Source organism: Rosa chinensis, chromosome 5 (genome assembly GCF_002994745.2).
Source record: "Rosa chinensis cultivar Old Blush chromosome 5, RchiOBHm-V2, whole genome shotgun sequence".
In the NCBI taxonomy this organism is placed as follows: Eukaryota; Viridiplantae; Streptophyta; class Magnoliopsida; order Rosales; family Rosaceae; genus Rosa; species Rosa chinensis.
In genome coordinates this window covers 78,948,718-78,964,501 of record NC_037092.1, presented here as the reverse complement: position 1 = coordinate 78,964,501, position 15,784 = coordinate 78,948,718, and the positions used below count along the sequence as shown (strand labels likewise).

General features: G+C 39.1%; 4 protein-coding genes across 7 annotated transcripts; 2 read left to right on the top strand and 2 right to left on the bottom strand.

Moving 5' to 3' along the window:
• The first annotated feature begins 444 nt into the window (after positions 1-444).
• Positions 445-4,746, top strand: LOC112168413 (nardilysin-like). Of its 4 annotated transcripts, none has more exons than XR_005799652.1 (7): positions 2,281-2,564; positions 3,162-3,237; positions 3,330-3,473; positions 3,590-3,678; positions 3,820-3,970; positions 4,378-4,481; positions 4,608-4,746. XR_005799652.1 is itself a non-coding variant. In XM_040506150.1 (6 exons), the coding sequence occupies exons 3-6, from the start codon at positions 3,372-3,374 to the stop codon at positions 4,617-4,619; spliced, it is 354 nt and encodes a 117-aa protein (XP_040362084.1). In that variant the 5' UTR covers positions 2,281-2,564; positions 3,162-3,237; positions 3,330-3,371; the 3' UTR covers positions 4,620-4,735. The 4 variants fall into 4 exon arrangements, 1 of the variants encoding a protein (XP_040362084.1); XR_005799651.1 differs by having other exon boundaries at positions 4,378-4,513; positions 4,608-4,743; XM_040506150.1 differs by lacking the exon at positions 4,378-4,481 and having other exon boundaries at positions 4,608-4,735.
• Positions 4,747-5,515: 769 nt separating this feature from the next.
• Positions 5,516-8,903, top strand: LOC112164152. The gene is made up of 2 exons (XM_024300387.2): positions 5,516-7,467; positions 7,799-8,903. Exons 1-2 carry the CDS (start codon positions 6,390-6,392, stop codon positions 8,851-8,853), a joined length of 2,133 nt encoding a protein of 710 aa, XP_024156155.1. The 5' UTR covers positions 5,516-6,389; the 3' UTR covers positions 8,854-8,903.
• A 450-nt stretch (positions 8,904-9,353) lies between these two features.
• LOC112202522 lies at positions 9,354-11,208 on the bottom strand. The gene is made up of 6 exons (XM_024343532.2): positions 10,950-11,208; positions 10,782-10,872; positions 10,549-10,632; positions 10,150-10,446; positions 9,809-10,059; positions 9,354-9,646 (listed from the first exon to the last, which is right to left on the bottom strand). The coding sequence occupies exons 1-6, from the start codon at positions 10,964-10,966 to the stop codon at positions 9,460-9,462; spliced, it is 927 nt and encodes a 308-aa protein (XP_024199300.1). The 5' UTR covers positions 10,967-11,208; the 3' UTR covers positions 9,354-9,459.
• On the bottom strand, positions 11,208-14,719 carry LOC112164151. Its single transcript, XM_024300386.2, has 4 exons — positions 14,584-14,719; positions 12,656-13,802; positions 12,279-12,506; positions 11,208-11,934 (listed from the first exon to the last, which is right to left on the bottom strand). Exons 2-4 carry the CDS (start codon positions 13,796-13,798, stop codon positions 11,212-11,214), a joined length of 2,094 nt encoding a protein of 697 aa, XP_024156154.2. The 5' UTR covers positions 13,799-13,802; positions 14,584-14,719; the 3' UTR covers positions 11,208-11,211.
• Between the last annotated feature and the right edge of the window lie 1,065 nt (positions 14,720-15,784).

Here is a 15,784-nt window from a genome sequence, read left to right as displayed (position 1 = left end):
TTCTTGAAAGAAAGGGGACTGCTGAGGAAAGGAACTAGGCTGAACTCATAACATGACATGGGTGTTTCCAAATCCAAATCTGCCATAACATAAAGGATAGGTGAGTGGAGAATTCTAATCTAGAACCCATAGCAGGTTTGGAAGTCTAACCTAGAAATATAATCTCTACTCTGCAGATGCATCAGCTATGGATGCATCAACAACCATCGTCCAACTTGAGATTCAAACAACCATCTCAAATGAGGCTCAATCCTCATTTGTAAACAGACTTGCCGTGTTTATTGCGTTTCTTCATTAATCAAATATTAAAAAAATAAAAAAATAAAAAACTAAACAGAATTTCAGAAAAAAAAAAAAAAAGTATATATATATATATATATATATATATATATATATATATTGCAAATTATAATTCATGCGAGCAAAATTGGTATATAACCAAAATACAAGAAGGAAAGCTCAAGATCTGAGTTCCGAGAAATCCTACCAAACCCAAAGCTGGGAGAAGAAACTCAAAGCAATTGTTGAATCTGAAGATGATGCGCAGCAGCGGCAGCTCAACAAGAGGTATGCTTTTTTCTCTCTCCGTCAACAATTTCATCATGGCTTTGTTTCATTCGAGACAAACCCATGTAGAGAGAAAACCAGCCTCAAAGCCCAAAGTTGAGGAGGATGCCTTGAAGTTGTTCCGTGAAATGCTTCACAGCCGTCCCCTGCCTTGTGTTGTTCGTTTCACTCAGTTATTGGGTCAACTTGTCAAATTGAAACACTATTCTGCCGTCATCTCTTTGAATAGACAGATGCTTCTCTCTGGAATCGCTTCTGATGACTATACTCTAAACATTATCATTAAGTGCTATTGCCATTTGAATCAAATGGGGTTTGGCTTATCTGTCTTGGGAACATTCTTCAAATTGGGTCTTCAACCAGACGTCGTCACCTTCACCACTCTAATCAACGGCTTTGTTCTCCACAATCAAGTGCCTGAGGCTGCACGAATTTTCACCAAAATGCTGGAGACAGGTCATTGTAAGCCCAATGTGGTTACGTTCAACACGCTAATGAAGGGCTTTTGCATGAGGGGAGACAACACTGCTGCAATTCAATTACTTGGGAAGATGGAAGAAGAAAGAGGATGCGAGCCTAACGTAGTTTCCTATAGCACCATCATTGACAGTCTTTGCAAGGACACACTAATTGATGAAGCATTCAACCTCTTCGCAGAAATGATCAGTAGAGGTATTACTCCAGACGTTGTTACTTACACGTCTTTGATTCACGGAGTTTGCAAACTAGGCCAGTGGAAACAAGCTACGAGGTTGCTTGATGAAATGTTGAGTACATGTATCTTTCCAGATGTTTGCACCTTCAATGTCTTGGTTGATACTTTCTGTAAGGAAGGGATGGTCATGGAAGCCAAAAGTGTGATTCAAAAGATGATTCAAAGACATATTCAGCCTGATACGATTACATACAACTCACTTATGGACGGTTACTGTTTGCGAGGAGGAACGGACAAGGCAAGACAAGTTTTTGATGTTATGATTAGCAAGGGCTCCATGGTTGATGTTCAGAGCTGTAGCATATTGATACATGGATATTGCAAGGGTAAAATGCTCGATAAGGCTTACAAGATTTTCAAGGAAATGCCTCGTATGGAACTTGTTCCTGATACCGTTACTTATACCACTCTTATTGATGGTCTTTGCAAAGTGGGGAGAATTCAAGAAGCAGAAGAGTTGTTCTCTGAGATGCAGGGTTGTGGCCAGCTTCCAAATGTTCAAACTTATGCTGTGATACTTTATGGCCTGTGTAACAATCATCAACTTTCTACGGCAGTAGAATTGCTCACAGAGATGGAAGCCAGAGAACTGGAACTCGATATTGTAATTTACAATATTGTAATTGAAGGTTTGTGCAAAGCTGGAGAAATTGAATCCGCAAGAGACCTCTTCTGTGGTTTGTCATCAAAAGGAGTTCAGCCTAATGTCAGAACACACACTGTAATGATTCATGGGCTTTGTCATCATGGCTTCATAGTTGAAGCAGAAAAGTTGCTGAGAGAAATGGGAGGGAAAGGATGTTCTCCAAATGGTTGGACCTATAACACCATTATCCGAGGTTTTATCAATAACAATGAGACATCAAGGGCTACGAGACTTATTCAAGAAATGCTTGAGAGGGGTTTCTCTGCAGATGCATCAACTATGGAATTGATTGTTGATTTATTGTCGAAGGATACGGTAGATCCTGGTTTATTAGCATTGCTTAAAGATTCAGTCTGAAGTTAGGCTTTAATATCTGTGAGACTAATCAACCCAAAACCCTGGTCTTTTTGGGTCTGATGGGTCGGTCCACTTTCTCCTCGGACGATATTGTAATAAAGTCTCAAAATGATAACAAACTGTACAGATTAATCAAGCTTGAGAATGGCCTCACTGCATTGCTCATTCATGACCCTGAGATATACTCACAAGGGTATATGTGGGTATAAGAGTCTTGAACCCAGTGAAGAAGATTAAGCAGCAGCTAAAGGTGGAGATGGTGCCTCTGAGACTAAGAAGGTTGGTCCACTATGATCTAAATTTCAATACCTGCAATGCTCATATCTATATTTGATATTAAAAAAAAAAAATAGCCCAAATAAGGAAAAGGGTGGTGCTTTTTGGACTAAGATGGTTAGTGTATCATCTAGACTGAAACTCTGCCATGCCCATCTGGGTTTTGAAGTTCTTTTGTAGGCAAAGTTGGAAACTTTAGAGATATTTACCCCTGGGTTATCACATAAAGTGATAAAGGAAAGATTTCTGGTTAGACATGTACCCTTTGTGTAATGATCAAACAGCACCCTCTGAGTGGTTGTGTTTCGAAGAACATCAAAAAAGTTGGTCATATGTGTTTACAGGGTCAAACTTTTGGGTTGTTTTTGCAAATTCTGGTTTCTGTATTGAAAACCCAGTTGGGGTAACTTGATAAAACCAGCATCACATTGATGTAAATAGCTTATCTGGTAAAACAAAATAGTATTAGTTTGTCCCATCATTGAGAGGTTCCACTATGACAACTCAATAGGCAGAATGTGATTAGATTATCAACTCAACTTGGCTACATGCATTGATTAATTTGGCTATATAACGATGCATGCTTGATTGTCTTTGCAGGCAGCAGCAGCAATTTGCGTTGGAATAGGCAGCTTTTCTGACCCTATGGGAGCACAAGGGCTTGCACACTTTCTTGGTTTGTGGCACACATGCGCATACTTTTCTTTATAGGTGACTAAATGTCGTTACGCAGACGTTACTGAAATTGAATGTTTAAATGTTTTGCAGAACATATGCTCTTCATGGGGAGTACAAAGTTTCCAGTAAAAAATGAGGTATGCTTTCATCGAGTACACGTGCTCTTCTCCTGATGCTAACCTCATTAGAGATGTCAGTGTGAAGAATAAGACTGAAATAAACTCTGTTATTGAGGTAATAAAAAGGGATTAGTTTCTTTTTTGTGTATCCATATATGTGTACATTCTTTGTCTTATATGTGGATTTCCTTTCTTTTTTATTTCACATTATTGCTATATTTTCAAATTTAGCCGGCAGAGGGGATTGAGTCCATCAGATTGAGAGCATTAATAGATCTTTTTGATGAAATTATAGAAAAACCATTTTATGATCAACTAAGGTAATTTTTTTAGAAGCTGAAAGTGTTACTAAAATATTGACTTGCTAGAAAACCTGAGTTTGATAATATAGTCTTTTAGGGGGTGGATGATGTATATTGAGACTTATACTCTTAAAATTGTTGATGTATTTCTGGAAATAGGACGAAGGAGCAGCTGGGATATGTTCAGTGTGACTGGAAGTTGATATCCGGTGTTTTTGGCTTTTATTTCATAGTTCAGTCATCGGAGTACAACCCAATCTACTTGCAGCGGAGAGTTGACAACTTTATGAATGGTCTGGAAGACATATTGGTAAGCATTCGATGTTCCTTTCAAATACTGCTGGTGAGTAGTGCCTTAATAGCTAGATAGCAACAACAATATGATAATGATAGGCTTAATACTAGTTAAGATTTTTTTATCAAATTTTTTAATCAACATTTCATAAGCGTTGTAATTCTTATGCTCTACTAATTATTCTTCTTTTTTTTAACCAAGATGATAATCTTTTGGTCTTGCAATTTGAGGTTCCATAATGCAAGATATACAAGGCAGTTCTAGTTTGTGGGACAATTATTTTGGATCTGATCTTGTCGAGTTCAACTGCTGTGGTTTAAGTAGTTTTGTTTTCTTACTTGTGCATTCTCACAATAATATGTCATGATTATTGTTTCTGCATTGGATATCTTTTATTGAAAGCTGTACGTTGGCATTTGTAGCAAGGATTGGATGATGAATTATAGAGGTGGGCTAATGGCAAAGCTATTGGCGAAAAATTCATTCTTTATAAATGAAACCGATCGATTGGAATCAGATTATCCGGGTAAAAGGCACTGTGTATATCCTCTCTGCCTGGTACTGTGCTTGGTCTAGAGTCTAGAGTAGCAAGAAGTACTACTTTAATGCTTGTGCTTCAACTCTCTGTCTAATAAATGCTGATCTTCTACAGGTATACATTTGACTATGCAAAGAGGGTGGCAGAAGAGCTCAGCAGTCTACAGAAGGAGGATGTTGTCAACTTTTACAAGACGTACTTGCAACAATCATCTCCCAAGCATCAGAGACTTGCCATTCGTGTTTGGGGTTGCAAAACTGACTTGAAAGAAGCTGCAGAATTGCGACGGGAGTCTCTGCAGATCATTGAAGACCTTGAAGCCTTTAAGATGTCATCTGTGTTCTATCCTAACGGTTGTTGAAAAACTATGGATTGTTTCTGAATTCTAAGTATTTAGTAGAAATTGAACCATTAATAGAAGCAATGAAGTTATGAAGGCCTAAGTTCAAAATTTTCAGTTGTTAAAAGAAGAAAATCTGAAAGAAAGTAAGTGATTGGAGAGAAAAGATGCTTTTAGTAACACCTGCAAGGAAATTTTGATCAAAGTTGCACAGCAATTTATGTGGCAAATTGTTTCGAACTTCACACCATCTTTGTACGAAATGCAACATACAGTTGTTTGCGATATTTTGGTGGAAGAGAAATATGATGGACAAAAATCACTGGAAATTCTGGGATGGAGAAGTTGTGTTCTCCGAATAGAAATGGTAGCTGGGCTTCCGGGTACTGAATCTAGCTAGCCTTGCTTGCTGAACAAGGATGAAGACTGCTTAGGCCGAGGCAAGGCTCTTGAGGACTTGCACTGCAACTCTGCGAGTGACCAGCCAAAAATAATTTCACGCGCTTTGGACTTTTCCTGGCCAACAATACTCCATGTATTCTTTGTAGGGTTTTTGTCCATTTACCCTAATTTTATAGTCAATGTTCCCACTTACCCCAGCAACTTTTTTAATTCCCTTCTACCCTAAACACTCTAAGGATCTATTTCTTTTTACACAACATTTCTATTTTAATATATTTTTGTTCACCTTTTTACCCTTCTGTTAACGACCTAGTCTTTCAGCCCCAGTTTGAAATCCCGAGGTAACGAATAGAGAGAACTTCTGCTTAGAGAGAGAAGCTCTGGTTCTGGTGCGATAGAGAGAGAAGCTCGCAATGGAGAGAGAAAGAAGCAATGTCGCTTTGGATTTCAACAATGTCGCTGCAGCTCGGTTTGAAACGATTTCAATTCCGTTTCTTCGATTTTTTTTTTTTTTTTTTGTATCCTTGTTTGCTATTCATCTCGATTGAGTCTGAGGCTGATTTTTTGAATATGAGTTTTGTTTTCCTGTACTTTTTTTATTTCCGACTTATTGCGTTAATTTTGGTCTGTGTTTCGTGAATTTCATCTTTGTTTTGGTTCGATTTGCTATTTTTCATGCTTATAAGTTTGTTGTGCTAAGTTTTAATCTGTTTCGGTGTGGTAAGTTTGTTGTGATTCTGTTTTGAAACGGTTCAATGTATTCTGGTATTTGTTAATCGTCTATTGCCAGTCAATATTGGTTTACATAGCTGCTTTTCTTCTTTTTTTTGGATGAATTGTTGTTCACGGTGTTGATAATGATGTGATTTGGTAGCTTCTGACATGATTTTGGTCTTTGTGAACCGTATATTGCCCCCCAGTAGACCCATATTGGGGGTCAATAGAGGATTGAAAAAGCTGCTTTTCTTCTTTTTTGATACTCTTAGTTGTTACTGAAGTTCAGTAGTACGTGTTTAGTAACTTGTTTCGGTTTTGAAAAGACATTTTATCTGAGTCCCATCTATTGGGGGTCAGTATGTGTCTATTGGGGGGCAATAGTGATTTGATTTTTTATTTTTTTTATTTATTATTTTTGTTTTTTTATATACAGGACTATGGATGCTTCCTTAGCTGTTAAGTGCACTCATTCTGGACAAAGTTTCATGTTTTGTATTAATCAATATATGAGCTATGCTCATTTGTTTGAATACATTTGTGAACGGTTCAAGTTTTCTGCAACTGATGATATTGAGCTTCATTATTCGCTTCCTGGATGCGCTATTTTTTTTCTTCGCAATGATGATGATTTCAAGATGCTGTTTAGCGGTGCCAAGATTTACAAGTTGGATTGTGTTGATATTATGGTGTTGAAGAATAGTGTAATTTGCAGCAAAAAAGCTTCTGTTTCATTTGAAGATAGCTGCTCTGGTATTGTGGATGAAGATGATTACCTCACTGAGGCATTTAGGACTGAAGTTCAAAAGTCTTACTTGTCAAATGAGTGGGCTAGTTACATTCAATGTGTAGGGCAGAAATTTCGTGGCGGTTCCCCCGAGTTTCGAGACAAGCTCAGAAAGTATGCTATTGAAGTTGGGTTCAGCTTTGTATTTATTAGAAATGACTGGGACAGAATTCATGCAGTTTGTTCGAATTGGGGAACCGAAGGATGTGAGTGGAATGTCCATGGTTATGTTTTGCCTGCAAATGGTTGCTTTATTATTGGTGAGTTGGACAATGTCCACTCTTGCAAAGGTGTTCTTCGAAAACAAAAACATGAGCTTTTGGGATCGAAAATTGTCAAGTCATGTATTGAAGAGGACATTAGCTATAACTTGTCATTGAAGCCAAGGGAAATTATCAGCAAGTTCAAGTCAGCTTATGGGTTTGATATATCATACAAGGTTGCTTGGAAAGCAAAGCAGAAGGCTAGGGAAATGATTTATGGTTCTGAGGCTGATTCGTTTAACATGTTAACATGGTATAGGGAAGCTGTATTTGAGACGAACCCGGGATCTTCTTTTGTTTTGGAAGTTGATTCATCGAGTAATCGGTTCCAGAGGCTTTTCCTAGCTTATGCGGGCTGTGTTCGTGGCTTTGAATTCTGTCTTCCCATCTTGTATGTCGATGGGACTTTTGGGAAGAGTGTCTACAAGGGGCAGATACTTTGTGCAACCGGAAAGAATGGAAATCATGGTATTTTTCTCATGTCTATGATTTTTTATTGGTATTTTTGTTGAAAATGTGTTGCGGCACGCTCCCTCTGGCGTTGCAGCGGCACGCTGCAATCATGTTTGGACCCCCAATAGACATATATTGCCCCCCAATACACGTTCATTTTCTTCTGATTTCTCTCCCCTTTTTGTTTCTATTATGTTTATTGTTGTTTTTTTAATTCTTTTTTGTTGAAAATGTGTTGCGGCACGCTCCCTCTGGCGGTGCAGCGGCACGCTGCAATCGTGTATTGTCCCCCAATAGACGTCTATTGACCCCCAATATACTCACTTTTTTTTCCTGTTTTCTGTAGGTTTCTTTCCTCTTGCAATGTGTGTCTGTGATTCTGAGACTGATGCTAATTGGTCCTTTTTCTTCCAACACTTGAAGAACTTGCTGGAACCTCAAGGTAGAAAGATCACTTTTATTAGTGATCGTGGTGTTGGACTGTTGAGTGCTTTCGACAAGATATTTCCTGGTAATCCTCATCTTTTCTGTTACAAGCACTTGGTGCATAACCTTATGACTAAATACAACGGTAAAGGCTCTTCTGTTTTGAAAGATGATGTTAAAAAGAAGTTTTTTGAGTTGGCATATTCATGCACTGAAAAGGAATATCGTTTTCATTTGAGAGAGTTGAGAGAAGCTGGTGGTGCTGATATTATAGATCCGTTTCTTGCTGATCTGCCTGTTCAAAATTGGTGCCGTGCATTTTTCCCTGGATGCCGTTATGGAATTATGGCTAATAGTATAGCTGAATCTTTTAATGCTTGGTTTGCTGTTGAACGGGAGATGCCAGTGTACACTATGCTTGATCAGACTCGGATTAGGGTGATGCAGATGATGGGTGAGAGGAGAGACGAGGCACAGCTTTGGACCTCGCAACTTACTCCTGTTATGGAGGGTCGTTTGAAAGAAGGTATGGAGAAAGCTTGCCGTTTCAATGTGCATTACTCCCATACAAATGTTTATGAGGTTAGATCAAAGTATTCTTATGTTGTGGACCTTGGAACTCCTTCGTGCTCATGTAAAAAATGGGAGATTAACTGCTTCCCTTGCTGCCACGGTCTTGCTGCAATTCAAGCTGCCTCATTGGATGTTTATGCTTTTATGGATAAGTATTTTTATGTTGATTATTACAAGAAGTGTTATGATTTTCCAATTTATCCAATATCTAATGTTGATATGGCTTCTTCGGAATCTGCAAGTAATGACTACATACTTCCTCCAAATGCAAAAAGGCCTCCCGGGAGGCCTAGGCTCAAGAGGTTCAAGTCTAGAGGAGAGTGTGAAAAGAAGCTCATTCGTTGCGGCCGATGTGGCAAAATGGGACAGCATAACAAGAAGACCTGCACTGAACCTATTTGAATTTGAATGTAAAGCTGTCAATTGTTTTAGCATTCTGACTGGCTGTATTGGGGGGCAGTAATAGGCTATTGGGGGCAATAGATGATTTTATCCAGGGTCAGTTTAACATTTTTTGGTGTCAAAGATTATTGACATTGATTGGTACTTCAGTTTTGTTGCTGACTGATAAATTGATTCATTTTTTCCACTGTGATGTGACCCTACATTAAATGTCTATTTGGGTGCAATATAGCTTTTCGGCACACAATAGAACCTGAATGTTTGAGGGTTGTTGTTTCACAGTTGTGAAATTTTTAACACTTGCACATTCAAATGTAGTTTGATATTCTATTTGTGTTACTTCTGACCCTCTAACCAAGCTCTATTGGGGGCCAATAGACCTCTATTGACCCCCAATACAACTTGGTTTCTAAGGAGTCAAGGCATCAGGTTTGTAATAGGGGCCTGTAATTTGAATATCAACCTGTGTCCTATGCGCAACCATAGTAAATGAAGATAAATTCTTTCAAGTTGACAGAAATTAAATTGAAAAGATGTCAAATCATCCGAAATTATTCCAAATCAAAGTAAGTTCAACAGAAAGTAACTACTTAAAATATTCATTTTCTATTTTTTTGGCTCTCCTACAGCATCTGCAGTTTCAGCAAGGTATTTTTCGACGCTCCAAGCACTTTCCTCCTTTGCAAACCTCTCAAGAATTGTTTTCCTCATGTCATTGCCTTTCTTCTTGCTGGGTTGCACTCCGTGAACTATGCTTTCCATGAAATGGATCATAAACGGCCCACAGTCATCCCTGTAAAGCAAGAATTTCAGGGACAGATCCATAAAGAGAGTTCCTATTGCCCCCCAATAGACACCTATTGGGGGCAATAGACAAACAATTTGCACAAATTTATCAATTAAACTGTCTTCTTTTATATCAAAAATAAAGAGTAAAGGATTTTGAGGCACTTACGAACAGGATTTCTGCTGAGGGCAGTTCAAGTCTTCTACAAGCTCATAGTCATTTTCCCCGATTTGATTATCCAAGATCCACCTTCTGACCTCTTTCTCTCTTGGTGTCATTTCTTCAACCTCAGTGACAAGTTCTCCTTTACTGTCCTCACCTTTGCACTTCTCTCTTGTGTTCTCTTGATCCTGGCTGTCATCTGGAAATATTGTCCCTGTCACCTTCACGTCGTGTATGAACCTCCTTATGTGCTTAACCTGTTTAAATGCAGATATATAAAGCATCAACAAACTTTCCAAATTCCACCATTTGAAAAATAAACATTTTTTTTTGATAAAGTTACTTACCACCCAGTTTGCGTTGTTGTAATATTGGTTATCTTTTGTCCATTCCTTCTTTGGTGGCAGCATAGAGTTCATGTGAACAAACTGCTTTTTCTCATTGTCGATGACAAGCAGTGTGTAGTGCTGGCTGTAGTAATGGTGTATTGGGATAATCACCTTGGGGTAGCTGAACTTACTCCACAGTTCTTCGATCAGGAATAACTCTATTTCAATATCATGGCCTTTGAAGTCGTCTTTGAGAATGTTCTTGCCTTCTTTTTTGAAATCCGCTAGTTTCTTTTCGTGTTGAACTGCGTAAAACTGCACAAAGAGGAAACACATATGAAAGCATTGAATTGTTTACTTAAATATGTTTTTCGGATGTGGTGCAGCGCGAGCTACTAGTTTTGTTTCGTTGCTTACCGCTGCTTCGATGTTTAGTAATCCAATCTGAGTGTTCGTTTCTTTCATTTCCTTCTGCAACATTTCAGTGTAAGCCTTGACCACCTGCAATTGTTCAATTTGATTTTCAGTTAGTATTATATATGTGAAGAACATTACCTATTGCCCCCCAAAATATCCATATTGGGGGCCAATAGACGTCTATTGGGGGGCAATATACGTCTATTTGGGTCACCACAGGTTAAGCTTCTTACATTAACATCCAGATCTTTCTCTTCTACGATAATCTTCATGTCTCCCCTGGTTACCCCTAGTATTCCATTTTCACTGCTCCAGTAGACATATCTGCGTAAACAGAAAAATATGTAGTTAATATGGGTTTGTGAAGTATTCATGGTTTGAAAGTTATGCTATGCACTCACGTATTGTCATCCACCATCTCAAAGAATTGCTGGTAGTGTCTTGCTAGTTCAGGCTTTAATGTTTTCCATGTGTACTTCTCACAATTCACCTCTTTTATTTGTATTTGGTGCTGCACTTCTTTTCCTTTCTGAATTTTTGTTGGCGGCTTCGGTTGTGCTTTCTTTTTCTGCTTTGGCTGTTCCTGTGCAGCAGTCTTTCTTTTCTTTTCATAAGTCTTCAGGATCTCTGGTGTGTCATACTCAAAGTCATCGTCCTTGTCCTTCACAGCTGCCTTTCTCTTTTTACTTTCACATTCCTCTCGATTGAATGCATGTCAACCGTTTTCTTCTCCCTGGGGACCGATGGTACTGCCATTTCTGTTCCTGCCTCAGGCATTTCAACCGTCTCAGCTGCTTCCAGTATTTTCGACACAAGTTGATCTATTTTTTCTGATTCCATCTCATTTAGTGTGACCAAATGTGTATCCTCAAACACTTCCCGTTCTGGACTCTTGTAAGATATTGGAGATGCATCAATTGGATCTGCTGCCCTTGGTTCTTCGTTGACTGGTGTTTGAGTGTCATATTCTGCAAAGTTCCCCGTAGATTCCCTCCTGTGATCTTTCTCGGTCGACACCTGCACCATCTGTTGTTGATTATTTTGTTGCTCACTGCTTTTCAGGTCAGGGTTCCTGCTGGTTCCTTTCGCCAAACATTTCTTCAGAGCTTTTATGTGGTTCTGGTGCGATCTGTTTTCCTGCATCACCTCAGTCATTTTTTTCTCCATACTCTCAATTTTCTCATCAGCAACAGTAACCTTTTTCCAAAGCTCCCTAATATGGTTTGCAAGCCCCTCATTTGCTTCCAATAGTTTCTTCATTTGCTTCTCCATTTCCTGTTTTTCACCATTGTCTTCAATCACTCTATCCATTTCTTTTAGCAGAACTTTCATGTTACCAGTAAGCCTTATGGTCTCCTCTTCCTCGTCTTGGCTCGCTTGGGGAACCTGTAACCAATAAAACAACACTTGAATCAAAAAAATAAGAAAAAACCACTAATGTCTATTGGGGGGCAATAGATGTATATTGGCCCCCAATAGCGACCTTATGAACCCAGTAATGGGGGCCAATAGATGTCTATTGCCCCCCAATAGACACCTTCTGAACCCAGTATTGGGGGCCAATAGATGTCTATTGCCCCCAATAGACACCTTCTGAACCCAGTATTGGGGGCCAATAGATGTCTATTGCCCCCCAATAGACACCTTATGAACCCAGTAATGGGGGCCAATAGATGTCTATTGCCCCCCAATAGACCATTTGTTCAATTCCACTATAATTGCTAACTTACCCAGTTGTTGAAACTTGGTGTTTCTTGCTCCTCCTCCGTATCCGACAAGTTGATGTAGCAATGTTCTAACCAAGGCCCATCTTTTATCAACTCCTCTGGCCAGTCTGGATTCTGATGGAGCTTCTGCAGGTTGAACAGCTCCTTTATCGACCACCTCACAAATCTCGGTTTCTCATCCTCCATTCCTGGAATCCAGTTTCTGATCTTGGTCTTCTCCAAGAACCAGTACTGTTACCAAAATTATATTTGTCAGTAAATGAATAACAGACAACCAATACGTGTCTATTGCCCCCCAATAGACACGTATTAACCCCTGTATTGGGGGGCAGTAGACATGTATTGGGGGCAATAGACCAGAAAATTAGTATTGTACTTACATATATGAGAATGATGCAGCCAGAAAGAGTCGTTGGATGATCTTTTCGGTACCTCTGAAGGCCATCCAGCAGAAAATCTAGTACCATCTTGGCCCAATTGAAACTGTTTATGTTATCTATGTCTTCACAAGCGTTGATGAGGTCCCATGTCAAGGTTGTTGATGTCCTGCTGAAGAAGAATGCATTGAAGAGGTACATGATAAGCAGTGCCGCAATTATCTTAGGATCAGCGTTCTTCTTCTTGCCGAGCTCCTTGCTGAGTTTGTTTTCCAGATCAGGTTTTATTACTGTTTCTTTCCTCATGTTGACGTCAAATATCGAAGATGCCTTCCGTTCCTCCTTGAGCACCTTCTTGCTCAGGTCCCATTCAATACCAGTTGTTGGCAGGTCAAACAATTCATTTATGTCCTGCAATGTTATTTCCATTTCTGTCTCCCCAAACACAAACTTGGCTTTTTTAACATCAAAGTACTTCAGTATAATCTCCAAGTCTGCCTCATGTTTGTGGAGCTGAGTTTCTGTAAGCTTCTTCTCATAGAATGGTCTGATCATCCCCCAAAATACAGTAGTACTCAAAATATCCCAAGCCCCTTTAGGTATTTTCTCTCTATATGTGTCAATCAATCTCCAGAAAGCACTTAGAGTGCATTTCTGTTGCTTCCACTGGATCTTTGCCTTTTCTGTTGTCTTTGTGTTCCTCCTTTCCCCTTTCTTTGTCTTTTCCTCTTTCGTGTTAGACTTTTCCCGTTTGATCTTCTTTTTCGTTGGCTGTTCGGCCTCGTCTTCATCATACTCTTGTTTCTTTTTGCTCCTTAGACTCCTTGTCTGCACATAAAACCTTTGTGTTGTTTCTCGATCATCATCCTCCTCCTCCTCTTCCTCCTTCTCTTCTTCTTCTTCTTCTTCTTCTTCTTGTTCCTCTGTTTCTTCTCCTTCTTCTTGTACTTCTTCTTCCTCCTCTGTTTCTTCTCCTTCTTCTTCTACTTCTTCGTCATTACTAGAAGTTTCTTCTTTTCTTCGTGATGACTTCCTAGACTTTATCACTTCCATCCTTTGCCGAAGTGTTTGTTCTTCTGATCTTTGTGTTTCGTCCATATTTTCTTCAAAGATGCAGCTGAATTGTGGTCGTTTGGTTCTTGGCATTCTGCTAATAAAGGAAAGAAGAACAATTCATTATTGCACATCCACATTCAATTACTGAACCCCATTAAACATCTATTATCCCAAAACAATAGCCTCTATTGGGGACCAATAGACATGTATTGGTCCCCAATAGAGATATATAATCTCCAACAGAAGCTTCTATTGGGGCCAATAGATGTCTATTGGCCCCCAATAGCAGCATCTGTTTTGGCATAATAGACGTCTATAGCCCTAGTAGACATCTATTGTCCCGAAACAGAAGGTTCTTTCGGGGCAATATACATCTATTGGCCAACAACAGAAGCCTGTATTGGGGACCAATAGACGTCTATTGCCCCAATAGACATCTATTATCCAAAAACAGAAGGTTCTTTCGGGGCAATATACATCTATTGGCCAACAAAAAAAGCCTATATTGCAGGGAAATAGACGTCTATTGCCCAATAGATGTCTATTGGCCCCCAATACAGGCTTCTGTTTTGGCTTTATGGACGTCTATTGGTCCCCAATAGAAGCTTCTGTTTTGGGGCAATAGACATCTATTGCCCTGAAATAAGCTCACAATACATGTTCATTTTCATATTTTTCAATTTTTGTGTCCCCGGTTAACATAAAACATGAATTTGTAATAGATTTGAAACCGAAATCCTAGATTTTTCTAATTTTGAAACAGGAAAATACTATTTTTCTCATTTGCCCACTCGATTAACCAAACCTAGGCTATGAACAAGTTCAATCTCACATAAAGGTAAAGAATCTGAAACGGAACAGAGATTTCCACTCACTTTCTATAATACCGAAGCCGGAGAACGTTGAATCGACGCCGGAGAACGTTGAATCGCCGCCGGAGAACGTTGAATCGCCGCCGGAGTTGGTCTAGATAGCAGAGTTGGTGGAGAAACTGCGAATCGAGAGTGAGAGAGAGATCGAGAGCGAGAGCGAGTGCGAGAGAGAGAGCGCGTTATTTTTTTTTTTTGAAACTGAAAAATGGTGGAAAACGAACCGCCATAAAGGAGTTGAAGGTGGGTAAAATTGTCTTTTTCACTCACGTTTGGGTTAATGGGAACAGTTTTTTCTTTCTGGGGCAACTGGGCCAAAATTTCCCAATTTTGGGGCTGATGGTCATGGACCCTTCTTTGTATATAATATTGCCTACTCAGCTCCTCACGCGCTTGGTTTCTTTGCTTAATTGCTAGTTTGCTACGACTCTCATGTCGTTTGACGCCAGTTGGTACCAAAATACCCAAAAAATAAAATTTCCAATTCTGGTTTTCTACAAATTTTTACCCATGGACCCATCCAGAGTTGTTTTATGGTAACAAAATTGATTCCTGGTAATTCTTGCAGAGATGAAATTCTCTAACATACCCAGTTTTAATAGTTCAAATCAAATGGCTTTGTAATTTGCATAAATTCGAACACATCTGCAAACAGAAATAATTCCAACGCAGCTGGAACAGGATAAACTGAATTAGAGCTCATTCCCATTCCATTACATATCAACTCCATGCTAGGAGTTCTTGCACTCTTTACAACTTCCAGATATCTAACACTGGATCTCAAAAGCTATGATTACAACTTCCATATACCAAAAGCAAATCCCATTCTTAGCCACATTTGTTAGTTCCTATGAATAATTCAGATAATGAGACAGAACAGAAGACCTAAGAGAAAAGTACATGAATGTAGAAGAATCTGAGATCAAAGTAAACTAAATCAGCACCTAAAAAATACTGAGTATAACATTATCATTATGTTGGCCAAGAAATTGATCAAAGGAAAAGATAAGTTTAGGCCTTATGTAAGAAATTTAGAGCACATTTATCCCTCTCCTTTTGTAGAGGCATCCCAACTTATGCTAACAATAGAGCCATGACATCATTAATCTTTATCATCTTTATTATCTTACCCTGAAACCTCAAAGACGCAACATCAGGATAGCCCAATATGGAAAAAAATCAATTTTCAATCAGCCTACCTTCACAA

What these genes read in the sequence shown, in the direction of transcription:
- LOC112168413 (XM_040506150.1), top strand. Translation starts at nt 3,372, where the DNA reads ATGAGGTATGCTTTCATCGAGTACACGTGCTCTTCTCCTGATGCTAAC. An exon ending in AAATAAACTCTGTTATTGAG is followed by an intron (nt 3,474 to 3,589) that starts GTAATAAAAAGG and finishes TTTCAAATTTAG; the next exon opens with CCGGCAGAGGGGATTGAGTC. An exon ending in CCATTTTATGATCAACTAAG is followed by an intron (nt 3,679 to 3,819) that starts GTAATTTTTTTA and finishes TTCTGGAAATAG; the next exon opens with GACGAAGGAGCAGCTGGGAT.
- LOC112164152 (XM_024300387.2), top strand. Translation starts at nt 6,390, where the DNA reads ATGGATGCTTCCTTAGCTGTTAAGTGCACTCATTCTGGACAAAGTTTC. An exon ending in CGGAAAGAATGGAAATCATG is followed by an intron (nt 7,468 to 7,798) that starts GTATTTTTCTCA and finishes TGTTTTCTGTAG; the next exon opens with GTTTCTTTCCTCTTGCAATG.
- LOC112202522 (XM_024343532.2), bottom strand. An exon ending in AGAAAGATCTGGATGTTAAT is followed by an intron (nt 10,633 to 10,781) that starts GTAAGAAGCTTA and finishes GAACAATTGCAG; the next exon opens with GTGGTCAAGGCTTACACTGA. An exon ending in TACTAAACATCGAAGCAGCG is followed by an intron (nt 10,447 to 10,548) that starts GTAAGCAACGAA and finishes CTCTTTGTGCAG; the next exon opens with TTTTACGCAGTTCAACACGA.
- LOC112164151 (XM_024300386.2), bottom strand. Translation starts at nt 13,798, where the DNA reads ATGCCAAGAACCAAACGACCACAATTCAGCTGCATCTTTGAAGAAAAT. An exon ending in GCTGCATCATTCTCATATAT is followed by an intron (nt 12,507 to 12,655) that starts GTAAGTACAATA and finishes TTTTGGTAACAG; the next exon opens with TACTGGTTCTTGGAGAAGAC. An exon ending in CACCAAGTTTCAACAACTGG is followed by an intron (nt 11,935 to 12,278) that starts GTAAGTTAGCAA and finishes TATTGGTTACAG; the next exon opens with GTTCCCCAAGCGAGCCAAGA.